The 13,979-nt window shown below is 42.2% G+C and overlaps 1 protein-coding gene across 13 annotated transcripts in view; it reads left to right on the top strand.

Moving 5' to 3' along the window:
• CDKL3 (cyclin dependent kinase like 3) overlaps positions 1-13,180 on the top strand; it is a 48,249-nt gene extending 35,069 nt beyond the window's left edge. For 5 of the 13 annotated variants that reach the window (XM_089335859.1, XM_051844233.3, XM_089335861.1 and 2 more), the window contains 8 exons: positions 106-194; positions 1,027-1,180; positions 1,289-1,617; positions 4,548-4,641; positions 7,652-7,805; positions 8,932-9,029; positions 12,216-12,271; positions 12,478-13,180. In XM_089335859.1, the coding sequence (XP_089191985.1) occupies positions 106-194; positions 1,027-1,180; positions 1,289-1,617; positions 4,548-4,641; positions 7,652-7,805; positions 8,932-9,029; positions 12,216-12,271; positions 12,478-12,598 (1,095 nt within the window). In that variant the 3' untranslated portion in view covers positions 12,599-13,180. Of the gene's footprint in view, positions 1-105; positions 195-1,026; positions 1,181-1,288; positions 1,618-4,547; positions 4,642-5,407; positions 6,739-7,651; positions 7,806-8,931; positions 9,041-11,136 lie in introns of those variants that run through there. The other 8 variants (XM_089335860.1, XR_016236108.1, XM_070076106.2 and 5 more) reach the window with 8 other exon arrangements.
• The last annotated feature ends 799 nt before the right edge of the window (positions 13,181-13,979 follow it).

Below are 13,979 nucleotides of genomic sequence, written 5' to 3'. Positions count from 1 at the left end.
CTTTTAGTTCTGGTAACTAATTTTTCATTTGTCAAGTAAGTGTAGTTGTTGGTCATATAAAGCCCTGCTAAAATCTCACTTGTTAAACTGCTTTACCTTTTCTAGGCTTGTTTACAGATTGATCCTGCTGAGCGGATATCATCTCCTGAACTTCTGCATCATGAGTATTTTACTAGAGATGGATTTATTGAAAAGTAAGTATTTTGGACCAATGTCTTTTTGCATTTTGTATTAAGAAATTTTAGTAGCAGGATAATTTCTCCTTAGGTTCATGTACATAGCAGAAGTTTTTGATTAACAAAAATGTACTGAGTTATTTTGTCAAGTATTGAGTAGGTGGATGATATGGTAGACTTACAGGTGTCACAGATGAAAACTCACATAATAAAGGTAATAATCACTGACATTCATTACACAGACGCTACAATCTCAGTGTCATCCTGACCAGAGATAGCATTAAATAAACAATCAGTACTTTTTAACTTTACTCCTATTTAAATGCTGGGTTTTTTTCTTTTCTTTATTTATTTGAAAGGTAGAGTTACAGAGAGAGAGACAGAGAGAAAGGTGTTCCATCCACTGGTTCATTCCCCAAATGGCTGTAACGGCCAGAACTGGGCCAATCTGAAGCCAGGAGCTTCCTCCAGGTCTGCTACGTGGGTGCAGGGGCCCAAGCTGTTGGGCCATCTTCTACTGCTTTTCCAGGCCATAGCAGAGAGCTGGATTGGAAGAAGAGCAGCCATGACACGAACTGAAGCCCATATGAAATGCCAGCACTGCAGGAGGAAGCTTAGCTTACTGTGCCACAGTGCCGGCCCCTTAATTTTACTTAGACCTCTGACTCATAGGAATATATCATGTAAGTCTATTTTGTAGAAGTTGTATATAGTAGATTTCCAAAATCAAATTTTGAAAGAGGTCAGTGATCAGATTTTATTAGGTAAATCTTATGCCATCTTTTGATGTGCATTATAGTTTTCTGCCTGTCTAAATAAAGAACATTGGCTAATACTGCTTGTTTTACAGATTCATACCAGAACTGAGAGCTAAGTTACTACAAGAAGCAAGAGTCAACTCATTTATAAGGCCAAAAACATATTGTAAAGAAAATGAATTTAAGGAAGATGAAAGAAAAATAGTATATAACAATACATTGCTAAGTAGTTCTTTTTGGGGAAAGGTAAGGATTTTGATTTTTATTTCATCCTGTTTAACTATATTATAGTTAGCTCTGTAATGAAAAAAGTAACTGTTCTGATGGATGAGATTTTGGATGTACCTGTTCCAGGAAATGGAAAAAGAGAAAAAACCCAAGGAGATCAAAGTCAGAGTTATTAAAGTTAAAGGCGGAAAAGGAGCTATCTCAGAACTGAAAAAGACAGAGTATGAAGTGGAACATTGTCGACAGGATGGAACGGAAGATGCTCGCGCTGTGTCCGAGCACACCAGACCTGTAAGCAGCAGACCAGCCAGCCCCGTCAATTCCAGCACTAATTCCAGCAGCATGAAAGAAGATGCGCAGTCTGGAGGCTGTATGACAATGCCACCCATCAATCCGACCTGTGGTAATTTGATGACTGCAAATCTCAACTCTAATCTCTCCCACCCCAATCCAAGGTGAGCTTTAACAGAGCAGAGACCTAAGTAATGCAGTGTTCCTGCATAATGGTTGCTATGGTTTGAGAACAGTTTGGGTGTCCCGCAAAGGTCCCTGTATTATGGGGGCTTGGTCCCTGCAGTCCTGTGTTAATAGTTAATGGATTAATGTTAATGGGTAATGGATTCAGCGTGGAGACTTGATCTAATTATGGCATCTAGGAGGCAGGCCCAGCAGAAGACCTGTAGGTCATATGGTGTGCTCTTAGAAGGTGGTTCTCTTGCGAGGGTTGACTGTCAGAAGTGAGAGGGGGCATAGCTGCTGTCTTTGCTTTCTGGCTGTCTGATTTTCCTCTGCACGGGCACTACCAGCCTCCACCAGGTGTCCGGCTGACAGGCATAGTTGACCTTGGACTGTGAGTCTCCAAACCTATAAACTAAAGTAAGCCACCTCCCTTTCTGAGTAGCTTCTCAGGTGTTTTAGTTTAAAATAACAAAAATGTGACTTAACACATGGATAGTATCTGTGTGTAAACTAAATTTTAAAAAGATATGTTGAAGTTATATTCATGTAACAGATCATTTACTGAGAACTTCTTGTGAATGTTATAAAAGAAATTAACTTTTCTTGGTAATATAGATGTTTAATTTTTCACTAATGTCTTTTGGAAAAACCATATTTATTTTTTTTAAAAAATCTCTTTAGGAAATTATCTTCCCTTTTGAAGAGAAATGAAGTGATGTGACCTAAGTTCTTTTTTTTTTTTTTTAATTGACTTATTTGAAAGAGTTAGAGAAAATGGGAGAGACAGAGAGATCTTCCATCCACTCCCTAAATGACTGTAACAATCAGGAGTGGGCAAGGCTGAAGCCAGGGGCCAATAATTCTGTTCCAGTCTCCCACAGGGGTACAGGGGCCCAAACACTTGGGTTGTCCCCCACTGCTTTCCCAGGCCATTAGCATGAAGCTGGATTGGAAGTGGAGTAGCCAGGACTTGAACCGGCAACTATATGGGATGCCAGCATCTCAGGCTGTGGCTTAACCTGCTCCACCATATTGCCAGCCCCATTTCCTAAGTTCTTATGTGTGCCTTGATGTCTTAGTCTGTTTTGTGTTGCTATAACAAAAATCTGACGCTGGGCACTTTAAAAAGAAAAGAGATTTATCTGACTCCATGGTTCTGGTAGCTGGAGGGTCCAACAGCGTAGCACTGGTGTCCTGGCAAGGGCCCTCTGGCTGCATCACAATACAGCAGAGAAGCAAATGGAACCGACTTCATGAAGAAGGGGTACAAGTGCCAGCAAGGAAGCACAGATCTAAGGGACTTCCCTTAGATTGTTGTTAACTACAACTTGCTTTCTTGGTACTTTTTTTTATTTTTAAAAAAAGTTACTTGGAGCTGGTGTTGTGGCGTAATGGGTAAAGCCATTGCCTACAGTGCTGGCATCCCATATAGGCTCCGAATCAAGTCCCAGCTGCTCCACTTCCGATCCAGCTCTCTGCTATGGCCTGGGAAAGCAGTGGAGATGGCCCGAATTGTTGGGCCCCTGCACCCGCGTGGGAGACCCAGGGGAAGCTCCTGGCTCCTGACTTTGGATTGGTGCAGCTCCGGCCATTGCAGCCATCTGGGGAGTGAACCAGTGGATAGAAGACCTCTCTCTCTCTCTCTCTCTCTCTGCCTCTGCCTCTCTGTAACACCGCCTTTGAAATAAATAAAATAAATCCTTAGAAAATTATTTATTTATTTGAAAAAGTGACATAGAGAGAGGGACAGAAAAAGAGCTTCAATCTGCTGATCCACTCTGACAGTGGTCACAACAGCTGGGGCTGGGCCAGGAGCCAGGAGCTGCATCCAGGTCTATCACGTGGGTGACAGGGGCCCAAGTACTTGATCCATCATCTACTGCTTTCTCAGGTGCATTAGCGAGGGGGCTGGATCGAAAGTGGAGCACAGCCGGGACTTGAACCGGCACCTAGTCATGGGATGCTGGCCCCTCCGGGTATTTCTAAAGAGAATGAAAATGTGCTCCCAAGAGAAAAACCATGAGTTATTATTAAAGACCTAATCAGTTCCCACAAGGCCTCACCCCTTACAGGTTCTACCACCTCTAAACGTTGTCAACACTAGAGACCAAGATTCCAGCACATGAACCTTTGGGAAAAAAACAGTATCCAAACCATAGCATTTGGTACAATAAGGGGGACCTCATTTTTGTTTTTTACAAAGCAGATTCTCTCAATGGAGAAAGGACAGTAAAAAAAAATTAGTTTTTTCTAGTTCAGTAGCTTTTCGAGTTCAAGTATTTTAGTAGGAAAGCAGTGTATTGGGCCAGTTTTAGATACAGCCTCTCATACAGTTGAGAGACTGCTAACATGAGTCTGCTTATTCCTGGGCAATGTGATGCCTGCTGAGGATCTGTCTAGCAAGGAGTTAAGGTCACATTTCAGTTTAGGGAGACAGCTGTGGATTTAGGTAAGGAAACTCTGCATTAGCCCAAGCAGATTCTGACAGACAGGTTTGGGCTGTAGGTCGCAGAGGTAGGCAAGTGGACTTGCCTGTGTCAGTCAGAAGGTATATCAGGCTGCAGAACGCAATCGCCCATTATTGAGGTGACCCCAAAACCATGATGCCAGTAATCATGGTGGTAAACTGGTCTTGAACAGTAGGCTCATAAACTGGGAAACCCAGAGGTTAAGAGACGCAATTTCAGAACATACAGAAGGGAGCCAGCAGGAGTCACTCCACAACATGGTGTCTCCACTGGTGTTAACCTTGTAGTAGTTCTCTCCACGTTCCCACTTTCCTCCTTGGAGCACTTGAAGGCTGGACATTGCATTTCGGTGCTCAGTGTTCAAACAGTAGATTTCCATGCTGTAACTTGTTGTTGTAGCTACAACAGTGGCCCTGCTGGGGAGTTCTGATAACTTCTCATTCGTTTTTAAATAACAGGTTAGCTGAAAGAGCAAAAAGGAGACGCACTTCTTTACAGTATGTTGGACAAGCTGTGTCTGACAGCAGGCAGGATGATGGAGGTGCCGTGCAAGTAAGGCAAGAAGCTGGCCACTCAGATGTGGCCTCTTGAGTGTGACCTCCCTTCCCTTTTCTCAACCTTTGCTGCTCTAACACTTTAAAAAGTATGCTTTGAATATCTTTTTGTTTCAGTTCCTGAGATGGAAATAGGCCATCTTTTCCTTATGGCTTTCAGAGTTTTAGGTAATATCCTTTATCTTACTTGTGTATTTTTTAATGTATGACTTGGGTATAGTAAGTTAAGGTTTCTACCCTGAAAAGTCACAAGAGGACTGGGAGGTAGGCACAGAGACTTAAGCTGCCTTTGGAATACCTGTATCCCAGATTTCAGTGCCAGTTCGAGTCCTGGCTCCTCTGCTTCTGACCCAGCTTCCTGCTAATGAGCCTGGGAGGCAAGAGATGATGGGCCGAGTGCTTGGGTTCCTGCCTCCTGCTTAGGGGATTCAGTTGGATCTCCTGGCTTCAGCCTAGCCCAGCCCTGGCTGTTGCAAGATTTGGGGGATGAACCAGTGGATGGAAGATCTCTCTGTCTCTCTCTCTCCGTCTTTCTCTCTCATACTACTTTTCAATAAATAAATACATGTGTACATAAATACATAAGTAAATCTTTTAAAGACACAAGAACTTTTGGGTTTCCACTTCCAAAAAATGTTTTTAATATTTTAGTAGATAGATTAAAAGCAGATCACTGGTACCAGTGCTGTGGCATGGCAGGTAAAGCCGCTGCCTGCAGTGCCGGCATCCCATATGGGTACTGGTTTGCTCCACTTCCAATCCAGCTTTCTGCTATGGCCTGGGAAAGCAGTACAGGATGGCCCATAGTCCTTGGGCACCCGCACCAGCATGGGAAACCTGGAAGAAGCTTCTGGCTCCTGGCTTCAGATCGGTGCAGATCCAGCTGTTGCTGCCAATTGGGGAGTGAACCAGCAGATGACGGAAGACCTCTCTGCCTCTCCTTCTCTCTCTGTGTAACTCTGACTTTCAAATAAATAAATAAATAAATAATCCTAAAAATAAAAAGCAGATGGCAAATAAGCACAACTTACTTTCCTCAGAAAAAATAATTAGTGTAGTTCATTCCCCTGTTTTTTACATAGGAAAATAGTTTATTTCAAATCGAATCTGTTGTTTATAGGAAAATATTGAAGGAAGGGCATTTCATGTAGCAGTTAGGATGTTTGGGACACCTACATCCCTTATCACAGTGCCTGAGTTTGAGTCCCAGCTCCGCTTCAGATTCCAGCATCCTGATAATGTGTACTCTGGGAGGTAGCAGGTGATGGCTTACTTGGGTACTTGGATACTTGGGTACTTACTTGGGTTCTTGTCACCCACTTGGGAGACCCATATTGAGTCCCCAGCTCCCAGCTGGGCTTGCTCTCTATCTCATGTCTCTCTGTCTTTCAAAAACTTTATTTTTAGTTAAAAATAATACAAACCGGTGCCAACGCTGTGGTGCAGTGGGTTAAAACCCTGTCATGCAATGCTGGCATCCCATTTGGATGCCAGTTTGAATTCTAGCTCCCCCACTTATGGTCCAGCTCCCTGCTATTGTGCCTGGGAAAGCAGCAGAGGATAGCCCAAGTGCTTGGGCCCCTACACCAGCATGGGAGACCCGGAAGCTCCTGGCTCCTGGCTTCAGATCAGCTCAGCTCCAGCCGTTGCAGCCATTGGGGAATGAACCAGTTGGGGGAAGATTGATCTCTCTCTCTCTCTCTCTCTCTCTCTTTCTCTCTTTCTCTCCTTCTTCCTTTCTCTCCCTCCCTCCTGGCCTCCATCTCTCTCTGTAACTCTGTCTTAAAAATAAATAAAATAAATCTTTGAAAAAAATAATACAAACCTATCTAAGAGCAGGTGATTGATTAAGAAAGTTAGGGTGGGACTGGTGTTGTACAGCTGGCTGCCACTGGCTTGAGTCCCAGCTCCTCTGCTTCCCTTCCAGCTCCCTGCTGCTGGCACCTGGGAAAGCAGCAGCAGATGACCCAAGGGCTTGGGCCCCTGCCACCTCGTGGGAGGCCCAAGGTGGAGTTTCTAGCTCCTGGCTTTGGCATGGCCCAGCCATACCCTTTTGCAGGTGTTTGGAGAGTAAACCAACATACAGAAGATCCTTCTCTGTCTCTGTCTCTCTCTCTCCTTCTCCCTCTCCCTGAGTCACTCTGCCTTTCTTTTTTTTTTTTTTTTTTTTTATTTTTATTTTTAACAGGCAGAGTGGACAGTGAGAGAGAGAGACAGAGAGAAAGGTCTTCCTTTGCCGTTGGTTCACCCTCCAATGGCTGCCGCGGCCGGCGTGCTGCCGCCGGTGCACCGTGCTGATCCGATGGCAGGAGCCAGGAGCCAGGTGCTTTTCCTGGTCTCCCATGGGGTGCAGGGCCCAAGGACCTGGGCCATCCTCCACTGCACTCCCTGGCCACAGCAGAGAGCTGGCCTGGAAGAGGGGCAACCGGGACAGAATCTGGTGCCCCAACCGGGACTAGAACCCGGTGTGCCGGCGCTGCAAGGCGGAGGATTAGCCTAGTGAGCCACGGCGCCGGCCCTCTGCCTTTCAAAAACAAAAAAATTGTTCCTGATTCCACCTTTTTACTAGTGCACATCCTGGAAGACACTGGTGATAGCTCAAGTAGTTGTATCCTTGCTGGGTTCCTGGCTCCTGGCCGCAGCCTGAACCAGGCCTGGTTTTGTGGATATTTAGGGAGTGAATTAACAGGTGGGAGATCTCTGTCGGTTTCTTCCTCTTGCTCTCTCTGCCTTTCAAACGAAAGTTTTTTTTTTTTTTAATTAAAAGTTAAGGTTATCGCTCTCATGATGAAGGCTTTTATTCTCAGAATATTAAATATGCTAAAATATTTTGTGAAGCTTCTATTGGAGTTTGATCTGTTTATATGTTTAATAATATTCTGTTTTATTTATTAGTTATTAAATTGTTATACCTCTCTTCTATAATACAATCATGCAAATGGCTAGACTTACTATTCTACAAATAGTTCTGCATGTTTCTTCAGGCTGACTCTTGTTCGTTTGTTTAGAGCCAAGTGGAGAAGAGTGTATGTAAGGGTCAAAGTGGCCAGGTGGCAAATGGAAACAAAAGGAAGCTGAATTTTTCCAGATCTGACAGAAAAGAATTCCATTTCCCAGAACTGCCTTTCACAATATGCTCTAAGGAGATGAAAGGAATGGAAGGTACAGATATTTTTCATAGTTTTACGAATCCAGATATCATTTACAAGACTTTTAAAAACAATGTAACTTACATTCTATAGTGTGGTGGAGCTAGAAAATAGTGAAGTGCTGAGAAAAATATTTTCAGTGGATGAGATTTTCTCCCCTTACTCAAACAAGGGTGAAACTTGAAATATTTTTAAAAGGGGGGTTTAAAACCACTTTAAGGCTGAGGTTTTTGTTTGCTTCATGTTATTCAAGTGTTAGAATGACAGTATTAAGGAAGGTGGATTTGGCTCAGCATATGATCTGGAGTAAATCACTTTCCTATGTGTTCTTCCATGAGTATTTGCCCACAGAACAGCAGGAATGTTATATGTACTTCTGGCATCCAGGTATTTAGGAGGTTAATATTTATAAACCTAAGATTTATCTTAAAATCAAGCTTGTTTTTTTGGCCTTAGGTAAATATTTCTTTGAAGAAGAGTGACACCTTGTGAAAAGTTAATATAATAGCAAGAATACAGTACTTGTACTGCTCAAGGAATGATTTAATGCACTGAACAGTTACCCTTAGAATTTTTCAAAATTAATGTCTTCTTTACAAAAATCTTTGTTTTATTTGTTTGAAAGGCAGAGAGAGACAGAGAGACAAATACAGCCACATCTCCCATCCACTGGTCCACATCCACACATCCAAAATGCCCACAATAGCTAGGGCTGGGCCAGGCCACGTCCAGGGATCTGGAACTCAGTCTGGGTCTCCCACATGGATGGCAGAGGCCCAAGGCTCTGAGCCATCACCTGCTGCCTTCCAGGGTGCACATTAGCACGAAACTGGAGTGAGGAGCAAAGCTGGGGCTGGAGCCCAGGCGCTCCACTGATAAGAGACGCAGGCTTCCCAGGCAGCGTCTTAACCACTGCACCAAGTGTCTGTCCCAGTATTTTCTTTAAATACTTGATAGACTTTTTATAAAGTTACAGAGAGAATAATTTACCATTACAACTCATGACTGATTTCTTTGTTAAAAAAAAAAAAAGTGACTTTAGTGGACATCATAATCTTGTTTTGAAGTTCTTGAAAAGGAAAGTAAAATTTCAGGATAGGAATAACAAATTATCATTGTTTTATGTATTTTTGCAAAAGTTAAGCAGGTAAAAATGCTGAAGAAAGATTCAAAGAGAACAGATTCATCTAAAATACAAACTTTACTTCACATGGACCATAAGCAAGAAAAGCAAGAGGTAAAACTTTTTTTTTAATAGTTTTTGTAGGAATGTTGTTTAGAATTTTTTACTCTGCATAAATTTAGTTATTACTGTTTTAAAGTTGACAAAATATGAAAAATTTGCCGTCCTTGGACTCTGTAAACATACCTGTATTTTCAAGAATAACCCATTACGACCGTTTTCTGTAAGCTCCTTTCTGCAGTAGTGAATACAAGCTCTCCTTTGAATGTGTGATGGTGACCCCTGTGTCCCAGGAAAGGTCGTGTCTGTGTCGTGTGTGTCATCAGGCATCTGGCAGGTGAGCCACGCCAAGGAGAATGAAAGCGCTGTGAACCGTGCCTGTCCTCACCACAGGCTTGTCCGCATGTGTGGCTTCTTCCTCTCTCGTTTCCTCTTGACTCCCCTGTCTGTCCCTGCTGTGTACCTGCTTTCAGAGCGACACATCAGTAATCTTGTTGAATTGTCCCCGATCGGCCCACTGGAGAGATTTTGAATTTCATTTGGAAATCTCGTGTTCAGCATCCAGATTAGTGCTCTCAGAAAGTACTGACTGCGTCGGAGCTTGCTCCTGGACGGCTTCTGTCCCACGCTTGTGAGGTCTTCTCTGCGTGTGATGTACTGACTGCATAGTCTCTGTTTTTAAAAATTAAATCAGTTACATTTTATTACTGACAAATCATGTGTACTTACTAGGGAGATCTTAGTAAATTAAAAATCTATAAAACCTGATCTAAAACTATGTAAAGAAGCTTTGTAAATCAGGCCACTCAGTCTCTGAAGCATCTGGATAAGGGAGTTATCAGACACTTAATTGTGACATTTAGGGCCATGCCTGGAACTTGATAAAGCTCCACAGTCCACGTTACAGAGTTCACAAAGTTATCTGGTGGCTTTAAACTTTGACCTTGGGTGCCTTACTCGTGTGCACTTCACTGAGTGACTGGGTAAGTTGGGAACCTGGGGATGGGAGGATGGGAATGCGCTGCATGTGCTCCACCTGCTTCCTGTGAGCGCCCCCAGGAACTGAGATTACACCCTAACGCAGAAAAGAAAGGACTCCTGAGACAGGGTGGCACTCCTAGGATAAGTAAATAGATAATTCTCATATGATGTAGAACTCCTGGAAAGATGAACTTAAAAAAAAAAAGACCTTGAAACAGGTAGTTATTAGACATCACCAGAAGTCATCTGTTGGTTATGGTTTATTTATATTGCCCATTAAAACCAGTTTTGACAAGTGATTCAAATTGCATGTAAGGGTAGCCCAAACACTTTTAATAAATTAGTTTCAGGGGCAGGCACTGAGCCACTGCCTGCAATGCCTGCATCCCATATCACAGTGCCCATTTGAGTTCCAGTTCCTCTGCTTCCAGCCAGCTTCCTGTTAAGGTCTCCTGGGAGGCAGCAAATGATGGCTGAAATTCTCAGGCCCGTACCACTCACATGGGAGACCCAAGTGGAATTCTTGGGTCCTGGTCAGCCCTGGCTGTGGTGGGCATTTGAGGAGTGAAGCAGCACATGGAAGATTACTTGCTCTCTGTCTCTGTCTCTGTTGCTTGCTTTGCCTTTCCAGTAGATAAAAATAAACAAACATTAAAAAATAAATTAATGAAAAAAATAAATTAATGTCAGAATTCAGAAAATGTCCTAAATTTTGAGTCTGTAGTTTATTTTAGAGCCCAAGAAAATGTGACATGTCTTATAAACATAAGATAGGGAGTAACAACTTGTGTGTTCTGTTCTTGGCTCTGCCATTGATACGGTGATTTTAATTACCTTATCAGATCCAAGCACTTCCCAGCTGTATAGGAACCTCTTCCAGGTGTCTTAAAAATATGTTGAAGTAGTGTATACATACATTTACTAGGCTCTAAAACCAGAGAGAAACCCTACCTTACTTTACTGTAAATGAGTGACTTAGGCAAGAGAACAAGGCTCCCTATGCAGCCACTTTAGTTCTATTTGACGATGATCACGAGGAATACCTTTATTACATAGTTTCACTGTAAGTTATAAAACAAGCCCCAGGTACAAAGTTCAGGTGTTTTTATTTCTGGCTGTATTTCCTTAGCAAACACTCACCATTTCCTCAATTAAGGTCCTGTTTCTATTTACTTTTTAGAATACAGGAAATGCACAAACTGAAAGGAAGAGGAAGCTGCCAGATGTAGAGTAGAAAATGCGGCAGCTGAAAATTCAGGGAATCCCAGAATCACTGTATGGTTTAAAAAACCCTTTCTGTTAATGTTGCATGCGCAGGAATGCTGACTAGAGAGTTCTGCAGATACATCCCAGATCTGTGTGGCTATGTGTACATTCACCTAAGTTTGATTTCAAATATATAATTTTTAAATTATTCATGTATTCTTTTTTTTTATTTTTTGACAGGCAGAGTGGACAGTGAGAGAGAGAGACAGAGAGAAAGGTCTTCCTTTGCCATTGGTTCACCCTCCAATGGCCGCAAGGCTGGCATGCTGCGGCCGGCGCGCTGCGGCCAGCGCACTGCGCTGATCCTAAGGCAGGAGCCAGGTGCTTCTCCTGGTCTCCCATGGGGTGCAGGGCCCAAGCACTTGGGCCATCCTCCACTGCACTCCCTGGCCACAGCAGAGAGCTGGCCTGGAAGGGGGGCAACCGGGACAGAATCCGGCACCCCGACCGGGACTAGAACCCAGTGTGCCGGCGCCGCAAGGTGGAGGATTAGCCTAGTGAGCCTTGGCGCCGGCCAAATTATTCATGTATTCTTAATTTGAGCGTTAATTTATAAAAACTGCCTTATTGCTACATTCTAATAAAACTACAGCTTATATTAAGTCATATAACTTTATTTGATCACCTGTTATTTCAATGATGTTTGATCATTGACTATTCTTAGCCTTGTTTCAGAGCTTTATAATAAGAGAAAAGTTTCTAAATACATAATGAAGTGAGGTCTTACTGTCTGGGAGTGCCAACCATTTCTGAGCATTAAGTTTATCCAGTAAGCATGGGACACAGGTTAGGATCTAACACAGAATATTCTGGAGCAGTGCTCAGCTGTGTCGTGAAGATTGTTTAAAAGTGTTGAAGTGAATCTTTTAGCCTGATTTGCATGTTTATCATTTAGTAGTTTACATATAATTTAACACTGAAACAGTAAAAATTTTACCAGAACATGTTTGCCTTCTTATCCTTGGTTCTTACTAGCTTGGTTTCTAATTTTAGGGTGGAGATGGCCATTGTGAGGGGAAGAATTTGAAGAGGAACAGATTTTTTTTCTGGTAGTGTGTTTTCTTTCGAATTCTCCTAAAAATACAAATTGACAACTCTTCCTTTTTTTATAACAGTAGAAATGCAACATCATCTCAGTTTTTTTGTTAGCTTGATATTCAGCTTTCTTCTTTCCTCCAAGAGCTCTGTATGCTTTCACTGGGAAATATAAAGTCGTCTCCTCTCTGCCTGCCTCTCTGCTTGCTCTGATTATTAGGTGGTACTGCACCCCGTCAGATGACACACACAGTACTTCTGCTGATCTTCGCCCTCTGCTCGTCCCAGCCCTGGGTGAGTCATCTCCTGGACTGCTCAGGCTATTCGTTATCATTACATGATGAAAAATATGTTCTATTGGTCAGAGTAAAAGAAATTATAAAATACCTAAAAATGATAGAATATCCCAGTGTTGAATTATTTTATCCTTTCAGTCACCAGCACTCTTCTAGAAGTTTCCTAGTTCTGTCTGACAGTGCCTTTTATGTGTGCAGACTTTGCATGTTTCATAAAATAAATTATGTCCAACCCAGAAGGGGTGTACTACCTGTGTTGCGATAGCTGAATACCACAGACGGTGGTCCACGCAGAACCGTTCTGGAGGCTGGGGGGTCCCGGAGCGTGGCCCAGCTTCTGCTCAGCATCCGGTGAGGGCCTTCCTGTCGGATCGCAGTGCCCTGGAGGGCATCACGTGAGAGACAGCCAACTCCCTGCTCAGCTTGCTTCTTGTCTTACAGGGGCCCCCACCCACAAGACTTGTCTTGTCTTACCTCCCAAAGGCCCCCTGCGAATAGCATTAACATATGGATTTGTGGTTTATGTTTCTAACACCGGAGATTTTGAGGGATACATTTAAACCATAGCATAACCAAAATTCTCGATTTTCCTCTTCTTCAAAAATTAATAAATTGTCTTACCTGTTATTTAATCAGGACTCTACCTAGTTTTGTTTTATACTAAATAAACATAAAAAAGAAATTTTAATCTCTTTATTATAATTTTGTGATATTAATCTTAGAAAGAATTTGCTTAGAATTAATAACTGAGCTTGTTATGTATAATACACTTATTTTTAACATAAGGATCTTTTTTTTAAATTAATTTATTTAAGAGGTAGAGTTACAGACAGAGAGAAATCTTCCACCCACTGGTTCACTCCCCAGATGGCCACAATGGTGGAACTGTGCCGATCTGAAGCCAGGAGCCATTGCCTGTTTAGTTTATGTGTTTGTTGATCCTTGCAGCAGTATAAATTATTGTCAGATTTTTTGTCAGTTTGTTTAAAAATGCCTGTTAGAATTTTGACTGGGATTGTGGGAAATCTATGTGTCTATTTGAAGAGAGTGAATTTCATAACAATAATGAGTCTTCCAGTCTGTGAACATGATATAAACTCTCCATTAATCTACATTTTCTTTAATTTCTCTCAGCAATATTTTTAATTTTCAATGTAGCATCTTACACATCATTTGTTAAATTTATTGCAGTGTGTTTTATTTTTGATTGTATTAGAAATAGTATTGCTTTTAAATTTCATTTTCCAGTTACTTGTTGGTACTTTATAAAGATACAGTTTGTTTTCCTGTGTTGATATTTTTCTCCTGAGACCTTGCTAAATTCACTTACTCTAGTAGATTCCTTCCCTCCTTCACTCCCACTTTTTTCTCTCCACTCCGTTTGTGTTTATTATATTTTTAAATCATCCTTGGGATTTTCTGTATA

This window comes from Oryctolagus cuniculus, chromosome 6 (genome assembly GCF_051225735.1).
Source record: "Oryctolagus cuniculus isolate XC-2025 breed Fujian yellow rabbit chromosome 6, ASM5122573v1, whole genome shotgun sequence".
Classification (NCBI taxonomy): Eukaryota; Metazoa; Chordata; class Mammalia; order Lagomorpha; family Leporidae; genus Oryctolagus; species Oryctolagus cuniculus.
This window is presented reverse-complemented; position numbering and strand designations above follow the sequence as displayed.